The following is a 9504-nucleotide window of genomic DNA, read 5'->3' on the forward strand; positions in this document are numbered from 1 at the left end:
AAAACCTGTACATTGATAGTTTGATACAATTTCTTTAAATACCCTTTAAAATTCTAGACTTCCATTTGAAAGGTTTGTTACTAGCATCATTCTTACCTATATCCTTTTCTCAGTGTATCTTTGTCAGTTTTGATGGGCAAACTACTATCCACATTTTTCTCATGGCCATAAAACTGAACTGTTCAAAGACAAAACATGTATCAGTGGCAATACACAGATACATCATACATGAAAGGAAGGATAGATGTGATCTATACTAATATAATAGGCTTTTAAAAACCGTAAGGTTGAGTGTCTGATCTCCAACTCTTTCTACACAGAAGCTAATGCCTTATTAATTGTGCAACTTTTTACTCAGCTGTGCTTTTAAAAAACAGTTGGGACGCATGGGAACGCCGGGGCAAGTCCCCGACACATCTTGGCTTCCTGCAGGGTAAGTGCTTCGTATGCTATTCTTAGTTCTTCACATTTAAGTAAAGACGACTACACTTTATTGCGTTTGCATAATTTTGCATTCACAGGATGGACCCTAAGTCCACTTACCTACTGAAAATCAGACTCACTGGAAATCCTAAAAAGCGTAGGAAAGAATTTTCATGCTTTCATATCACCAAGGTTGTCGATTCTGATCTATGCAACTTTAAGGATCTTGTGGAAACAATTGTGGATGCATACCCTCATGGCTATAATGAAATAGTATCTGTTTTTTACTATGATGAGGTCCAAAAGAATTTCCCACAAGTCACAACAGATCAGGAGCTTCTTGCAATGTTCAACAAACATGTTGATAGCAAGGAAGTTCGCATGACGATTACTTACAGTGAGCCCACGGATGTTGTTTCTATCCCTGAGAGTTATACTCAACAAAATGCAGAGGTGCTTGATATCCCAAGCAATCCATCTGTGGCTTGTCCAATTCTAACTGTAGCAAGTCAGTCCACCATGCCTACAACAAGCAGTCCCATTGAGCCCACAACAAGCCAGCCCACTATGCCTACAACAAGCAATCCCACTGAGCCCACAACAAGCCAGCCTAGCACAAATGAGCCTACTGATGATGATGATTACCTAGCAAATCCAAAACCACATAATGAACATGTGGGTGTTGATGAGGAAGGTTTGTACCTAACCTGTGGGAAATCTAGAGCTGCTCTTAGCGATAGTAGTGACTCCGACTCTGAATCTGATGAGGAGTACCAGGAAGAGGATGGGCTAGTTGGGCAAGATCCTCTGCCACCTATACCAGTTGTAGCTTATGACAAAGAAGATCCTCCAATGGGTGTAGGCAGCATATATCCCAACATGCGTGAGTTTAGGATTGCACTATCTCAGCATGCTATCAAGCATGAATTTGAGTTTAACATTGAAAAGAGTGACCCAGGGAGAGTGAGGGCATATTGTTCAAGGAAGAAAGACGAAGGGTGTAGATGGAGATTACATGCTTCTACAATGAAGGACAACGTAACAATAAAGGTAACATTTGAACTGTTGTACACATTTTTTTGCTCTTTATTTTCCAACATTTGATAATCTTGTTTAAATGTATGTAGGTGAGGAGAAACCCACGTCGTCATGACTGTTCTAGTGCAAGAAGGAGCAAGGAAGTTAGGAATGCAACCAAATTCTGGATATGCGAACAAGTAAAGGATTGGCTTATGGAAGATGCAAGCGTAGGAGCTAAAGAATTGCAGAGGCGAATAAAGGACAAGCACAAGGTATATATCAACTACAAGAGAGTGTATGCTGGTAAGGAGCTAGCCCGAACACAACTATTTGGTAGTTGGGACAGCAGCTTCAATAACTTGTATAGGTTTAAGGCAAAGGTGGAAAGGTGCTGCCCTGGCAGTTTTGTAGTAATAGATCATCACAAAATTGCTGAAAAGGTCAGATTTCATAGGATGTTTTTTGCTATGAAACCATGTATCGATGGTTTTCTCAATGGATGCAGACCATACTTGGCCATAGATAGCACATTTCTGACAGGAAAGTTTAGGGGCCAGCTAGCATGTGCAATAGCTGTAGATGGGCATAACTGGATGTATCCAGTTGCTGTTGGAGTGATAGACTCAGAAACTAATGAAAATTGGATATGGTTTTTACAAAGGCTTAGAGATGCCATTGGAGCACCTACAGGCTTAGCTATATGTACAGATGCTGGTCAAGGAGTAATGGCAGGAGTGAAAGAAGTGTTCCCAGATGTAGAACATAGAGAGTGCATGCTGCATTTGGTGATGAATTTCAAGAAAAGATACAGCGGGAAAATATTTGATGATCATCTTTGGCCTGCAGCATATTCATGGAGCCCATACTATTTTGAGAAGCATTGGAAAGCAATGGAGGAAGCTAAACCATCAGCAATGACGTATATAAGGCAGTGGCATACTAGGATATGGACAAGAAGTCAATTTGGGACCCATTGTAAGGTTGACTATGTCACAAACAATTTGGCAGAGTGCTTCAACAACTGGATAAAACAGTTCAAAGGGCTGAATTTGGATGACCTTATGGACAAGATCAGGCAACTTATTATGGATAAGTGGGATGTTAGAAGAATAGTATCAAGAAAGATTGAAGGACTTATTCTGCCACACATCATCAAGAATTTGAAAGAGCAAAGCAGGAACTTGGATATGGATGTACAGAGAAGTGGGGATATTCTAGCTGAGGTGTCTGTCAAGGGTGGCAGTGGGTTCAAATGTGTTGTCAACCTAGATGAAAGAACCTGTCATTGTAGAAAATGGCAAGTCTCTGGAATTCCTTGCAAACATGCAATTGCATTCATAACATCTCTTCGGGAACCTTTGGAGAAATATGTTGACATGTATTATTCAGTTCAGAAATTTAGAGCAGCATATGAGATTCTTATCCCTGCTATGCCTGACAAATCCCAATGGCCACAATCTGACCATGGTTACTTTATGCATCCACCACTTATAAAATCTACATCTGGTAGAAGGCAGAACAAGAGAGCCAAAGGATGTACAGAGGCTAATGGCAGTACAACAAAGAAGAAAGGGTCACATCAATGCCCCATTTGCAAGGATTATGGACACCGCTGGTATAACTGCAAGGATGGTGACCCTGAGGATATAGCAGCTATGCTAGCTGAGAAGTAAGCATTCTAATCTTTACTTAGTTTGACTTGTTATTGATTTAATATTGCTTCCTTTTGAGATCTCATTGATGTTTATGTTCATGCAGGGGGCCACCAAAAAGAAGGAAGAAAACAACTGAATGTGAGAGTAGCATTGTCCCAGCTGACCCAGGACCTAAAACAATGCATTTTCCTCCTAGGTATGCTTCCATATACTTAGAGATCTGAAATTTAAATTCTGATTATTTTTCTAAAAAATGCATGTTATTTTTTGTATTACAGCCAAAATGCCTCGCTTATCTTAGATTCTGGAAACTCTCTCAAGTATGTGCCCAATATCCAATGTCATTTGTTCTTAATTATAGCATTCTCAATATTATTCTCTAAAAGTGTGAAACTCACTCACATACAGGTCTGGTAGTGGCTCAAACCAACCCGAGACACTTTCCATTGAGTACCCTTTGTTCACTTTAGGTGAAACCACACCACCAGCTGCCACATCCATGTCTATAGTAGAGAAAAAGAGTAAAAGGAAGGCAAAGGCACAAGGGAAAAAGAAGCAGCAACAAGTTACAGCATCAACAGATAGTCCAGCAATGGGGACTAGAAGCAAGAACCCTCTAAGGCAAAGCCCTGCTGCACATACTAGAAGCAAGAGAAAACTTCCATATTTGAATTTGTAGTTCAAGCAACTCATTTGTATGGTCTGTAATGTCGTGCAACCCTCTTATTTTGCTTGATGTATAAACTTATGGCTGTTTATTTTGCTTAGCAAGTATGAGCCTAGTTGAGAATTAAATGGACAACAATGGCTGCTTGAACATGTTATTTTGTTTGATCTGTAATCCAATGAATTGCTAGTTTGGTTGGTAAACATTTGAACTAATGAGTATCAATATATTATATGGATGTTGTGAACCATATTAAGTATTCTATGAATATAATATTATTGTCATATTTCTATGCATGTGTTGAAATGTTATCATTTTTGTCACTGTATATTGCTGATAGGTCTCCAATTGATTTGCCTGTGTTCTAAAGTTCAATGGCAACTAAGGGATTGTTATAGAGAAAATTTCTAAGGGTAAGATTGTCTTTCACATGCTCATCTAACAGCAATCTCCCTGCATTGGACGGCAATGGTAGTGAAGGGATTTGAAATTTAGAATGGATGGCAGTGAAGGGAGCATATAATTTTGAATGGCAGTGAAGGGAGTGTTATATGTTTCAGTGGTAATGAAGGAATTTGCTCAAAAGAAAAATAGTGACCGGGTAGGGATATGGTTTGGGTATTGGTGGGTCTATGGGGTTGTGCCCTGTGGCCAATAGGGCATAGCTCGATTACACTTTTTCCCTGTCTGAGTCGATTAAGGACCGGTCATTGCATAAGGCATCGTGGGCAAGTCACAGATCTATTGTCCTGAGCACATACTTGGGTATGGGCGTAGGGAAGCCTTGTTGCTCTCATGTCATGGATTCGGCTCTTTCTAGACCAACTGATTGGAGACGGAGATGGTGGAGGTCCTTGCATCGCACTGAGTCCGGGACTCAGGAGTGGGGGCTTGGAGTCCAAGTCTAGACGGGGACCTAGACACCCAGGATAGGAGGGTGATCGGTTGGTCCTGCTTGTGCCTAGGGTACAAGCGGGGCATGTGTTTTCGAGGCACCCAGCTGGGCACATTGGTTCATGAATCGCCGCCAAGTCGGTATGACTTGCTTCGTGTTTAGCACCGTAGTAAGAACTGAAAGTTGAAAGGAGAAGAAATGAAATTGCTTGCTTAACTCTTGCTGGAAAGTAGAACATGTGCTTATATAGACTGGTTAGATGATAACTTAATATGGCTGATAATAATAACATAAATAAGGACTCACTATTAGTATTGCTTTCTGCCAAAAGAAACCAACAAACCATAAAGTTTATCATATTCCTTGGAGTCAGGAAATTATTCCCACTAGTCGGATAAGTCTTGCGAGTACATCGTGTACTCAGGATTTATTTACCCCTGTTGTAGGTAATACATGAGAAGTACCCTTGTCTGGAGGATTCTTCTGGTGGGCTCAGTTGGATCCTCGTTCCTATCGCTAGATGTTTATTTTAAATTCCATTGTTTATTATTCCGCACTCTGACATTTGGTATTGTAATAATGTAATTTTAAGAAACTCTTGAAAGGTCCTTGTTGGTTTTGGTAATTGAGTGACAACCTAGGTGGACTAATTGTGTTTATGTGAGATACACAGGTGATTAGTCCACAGGTACATGTGTGTGAGCAACATATGCCATGAAGGTGAAAATGGCTTGGAGATGTTGCAAAGCTCACACATGTGATGATGAAGGAGCTTAAATGCACATGAGACATGACGTTGAGTCATGTGATCAAGGTGGAGAAGATCAAGACAAGACTTGGCTTGATGGACCAGTTGCAAGCGTGAAGGGCAAGTCGAAGGCTTTGGAGTGATGGACCGCGTGGCGGTGAAGCTTGAGCAAGACTTGGCGCCGATGGACGATGGCAACGGTGAAGAGCAAGTAGAGTCAAGATCGATGAACCAATATGATCATGTGATGATATGAAGTGGATCATATCATTGTTGATCGTGTTGGTGCATGTGTTGCATCGACATTGAAGGAGATGGAATGGAATGCGCAAGGCAAAGGTATAACCTAGGGCATTTCATTTCACCGGTCATAGGTGTGTAGAGAAGTTTATGACCGGGTTTAGGATAGATGGCCATACTATCAAGAGGGGCAAACTTGTTTGCATATCGGTCATCTAGTGCCACTCGAGTGATCTAACTTTGCATTGTCGCTAGGATCGAGTGGCGTGGCAAGTTGAGTGGCTAACATCCTTTGGGAAATGATTGTGAAAATGCTAACACACATACACATGGTGGTGTACACTTGGTGGTGTTGGCACATTTACAAAGGAGGTGGTGTTTGCAGGGTTGAGATGGGTTTGGGTCCCTTTCAGGAAAATGGAATGCCTATTTTCTATTGCGCCGGATGCAAATTCTTGGTGGTTAGCTCATTGGAGCAAGGGTGAAGAAGTTAGAAGTAAAAACGAGTTGGTCGCGAAGATGCCAGCGTCGGTCAACTGACCGGACGCTGGATCTGAATGCACCGGACGCTGGCAGGCTGCGTCCGGTCGAGCTGACGTACGGTGACGTAGTAGCTAGAGAGTGACCAGACGCTAGCTGTGTCCGATCGCGTTTGACCGGACGCGTCCGGTCATGCTCGGGAGCTTACTGGAAACGACCGGACGCTGGGGGTTCAGCGTCCGGTCAGTTGAAGCTAGAGCGTTCGGTCAGGTCAAGTGACCGTTGGAACCGGGACACGTGGTCATCTGTGGGCGACCGGACGCTGAGGTCCAGCGTCCGGTCAACACGACCGGAGCGTCCGGTCGGCCCGACCGTTGCCCAGTGAAGGGGTAACGGCTAGTTTAGCCCTTGGGGCTATAAATAGAAGTGGCCCTCGGCCATGGCTGGTGTAGAGCACCTCAAGGGACTTAGTGTCCATGCTTGTGAGTGCTTGGGAGCCCTCCATCACACATATACTTGATAGTGATCATTCGATTGTGTGAGTGAGCGATTCTAGTGCGATTGCATCGTGAGGTTGCATCGAGTGGCACTAGGTGATCGAGTTGCAAGCCGGTGGTGCTTGTTACTCTTGGAGGTTGCCACCTCCTAGACGGCTTGGTGGTGGTCTCCGTCGAAGCCCGCAAGAAGCTTGTGCGGTGCTCCGAAGAAGTGCTTGTGAGGGGCATTGTGCTCGCCCCGCGGGAGCCGCGAAGAGCAACTCTAGTAAAGCGTGTCATTGAGCTACCCTCACTCAAGGGGTAGGTTCTTGCGGCGCCCGACGTGCGGGCTTAGCGGGTGATGCTAATTAGCCGCCGAACCACCAAGTGAGCGGTCGACACAACGGGGACTAGCGTGTTGGCAAACACGTGAACCTCGGGAGAAAAATCATCGTGTCAACCTTGTTCTTCCCGTTGGTTTGCATCCCCATTACACAAGCTTGCAATTACTTTTATACATATTAAGCTTGTGTAGTTGCTCTTGTAATTAGATAGCTTGTGTAGCTTGCTAAGTACCTTCTTGCTTGTGTAGCATAGAAGTAGCTCCCTTGCGTGGCTAATTTGGTTTTAGTAACCTTGTTAGTCACATTGCTTAGTTTGTGTAACTAAGTATTTGCGCTCTCTAATTAGGCATTGGTTGCCTTGTTATTGAGCATTGCTAGTGAGCTTAGTTAGCTTTGTGCTTTTGCTTACTAGCATGTGTAGGAGCTCCCTTGTTGCTTAAAGTACTAGTGGCCTAGGTTTGTGTAACCTTGCTCCTAGAATTGTTTAGGAGAGCTCTAGCTAGCCCGGCACCTTTGTTGCATAATTGTTATCTTTGCAACGTGCTAGTGAACATATATAGTGGGGTATAGTCTTGGCTAGACCGATAGTTTTAATTCCGCATTTGTATCGGTTAGCCGACGCAATTAAGTTTTAGAAAAGACTATTCACCCCCCCTCTAGTCGCCATCTCGACCCTTCAACTCTGATGTATGAAATGGACAAGTATTGTAACTCGCTCTAATTATTGGATCCTTGGGCAAAATGTGGATCTTTTGGGTTCTCCCTTAGGGTGTGCCCGACAGATACCACCCGCTATAGCTTGCTTTTGGGTGATTAGTGTCTGGTGAAAGACGAGCACCTCCATAAGCGTGTTTGTCGGTGTTTCGAACAAACACCAGCTAGTAAATTTATGATTGTTGCGTGTTAGGCCCAGATGGTGCACTAAAGGACACAAGGTTTATACTGGTTCGAGCTGAATATCCCTACGTCTAGTCTACTGCTGCTCATGTTATTAGTACCAAAAATGGTTCGTAGTAGAGGGTACAAATGGTTGAGAGAGGGATAAGTCCCAAGTCTCTGATAGAATGATCGAAAAGGTCACCGAGAGCTTGGTCGCTGCTCAGCCGTGTGTGAAGTATCATGTGTGTGTTGAACTTATCCGTCCCGAGTCAGTCCCTTTGGTGGGGGCCCTACCCTCCCTTTTATAGACCAAGGGGGGAGCAGGGGTTACAGACCAGAGAAAGAGGAAAATACCAAAGATATTGAAGGTCCTTCGAGGGAGCCGGGTCTTCCTTTTTCCCTATGCCTGCCCTGCTTAACACGGCAGACCATGTCAGAGGTGGTGTGTTCACTGATCTTCGTAGGCCATGCCCTGGCCTTATTTAGTAGGTGGGTGCATCCCATCCTATGCCAATAGACGGTGCGGCGCGTTGGAGAGCCGCGCCATGACCCCTTGGGGAATAATAGGGGAAGTGACCATACGTCTATCACTGTAGATGATGTGATTTCTGTGTTGGACCATAATGGCTATCGTATGTCTATGTTAGTATCCACGCCCGAGGACTGAAGGTGGCGCCTACTACACTATTGGATAAAAGTCGGTGCCTACAACACTATTCGGGCACTGTTACATCGGAAAGGACCTAAAGCGCCCGTCCCATCGTATCCTGACGGTACCTTCCCGCAAGCGCACAGGGCATGGCCCTCGATATCAAGGTTGACTAGAATGTCCTATCATATCCTATGCTCGTCCTCGTGAAGGAGTAGGGTGCGATCGTCAGGTGAGGCAGAGCCAGCCCTTAATAGTCGGGCGAGGCAGAGTCTAGCCCTTGAGGGTCGGGCGAGGCAGAGCCAGCCCTTAGCCATTGGGCGAGGCAGAGTCTAGCCCTCAGGGGTCGAGTGAGGTGGAGCCCGCCCTTGGACATCGGGCAAGGAGGAGCTGGCCCTCAGGGGTCGGGCGAGGTGGAGCCTGCTCTCGAACGTCAGACGAGGTGGAGCTAGCCCTTAGCCATAGGTGCGAGGCAGAACCAGTCTTCCATCGTTCGAGCAAGAAGCGTAGTAGTGCTTTTTGTCTAACTAGAAGCGTCAACATTCGATGGTCATTAGGCCCACCTCATTGGGTACCTAGTATTAGGTCCCCAACAGTAGCCCCCGAGCCCCCGGGTGATTCAGATAGAATCACCCGGCGGATAATTTCAGACCCTTCGGGGGTAAGGCTATGAGATTTGGTTTTTGTCAACTAGAAAGTTTCAAGGGAACCCTGGTATCCTATTTGTGGGGATTTCATCCAGGGTCTGCCTGGCTGGGGCTCGACCATGGAACAAGGCCCTACTGACGCTCGCGTACCTACGTCTTAGTCGCTCGTGGTCCTATCCCTCGTTGGGATGGCCATCAAGACTGTTGGGCTGACCCTTGGGTTTTCTAGGCCCATATAGGTCAGAGGGGAAATTTCTGACGCATGTCCCCTCTGTGGGAAAAGAGTCCGACCCGCTCGGGAAGACGAACCATGACGCGGACGGTGGGAAGGGATAGAGATCTCTGGCGCATATCCCACGGCATGACGTGGTGGTGTGTCGT

At 45.1% G+C, this 9504-nt stretch overlaps 1 protein-coding gene and 1 long non-coding RNA gene across 2 annotated transcripts; both read left to right on the forward strand.

The window, feature by feature from the left end:
- The first annotated feature begins 381 nt into the window (after nt 1-381).
- LOC136547602 (uncharacterized) lies at nt 382-1669 on the forward strand. The gene is made up of 3 exons (XR_010781593.1): nt 382-433; nt 1382-1473; nt 1551-1669. It is a non-coding gene; the product is annotated as an uncharacterized lncRNA (long non-coding RNA).
- A 354-nt stretch (nt 1670-2023) lies between these two features.
- Nucleotides 2024-3777, forward strand: LOC136544143 (uncharacterized). Its single transcript, XM_066536403.1, has 4 exons — nt 2024-3112; nt 3202-3294; nt 3377-3418; nt 3507-3777. Exons 1-4 carry the CDS (start codon nt 2037-2039, stop codon nt 3775-3777), a joined length of 1482 nt encoding a protein of 493 aa, XP_066392500.1. The 5' UTR covers nt 2024-2036.
- The last annotated feature ends 5727 nt before the right edge of the window (nt 3778-9504 follow it).

This window comes from Miscanthus floridulus, chromosome 3 (genome assembly GCF_019320115.1).
Source record: "Miscanthus floridulus cultivar M001 chromosome 3, ASM1932011v1, whole genome shotgun sequence".
Taxonomy (NCBI): domain Eukaryota; kingdom Viridiplantae; phylum Streptophyta; class Magnoliopsida; order Poales; family Poaceae; genus Miscanthus; species Miscanthus floridulus.

Excerpts from the sequence above, each read along its gene's own strand:
- LOC136544143 (XM_066536403.1), top strand. The coding sequence starts at position 2,037 with ATGTATCCAGTTGCTGTTGGAGTGATAGACTCAGAAACTAATGAAAAT. Across the intron at positions 3,295-3,376 it reads ACAATGCATTTTCCTCCTAG|CCAAAATGCCTCGCTTATCT; the intron begins GTATGCTTCCAT and ends TTTGTATTACAG. Across the intron at positions 3,419-3,506 it reads GATTCTGGAAACTCTCTCAA|GTCTGGTAGTGGCTCAAACC; the intron begins GTATGTGCCCAA and ends ACTCACATACAG.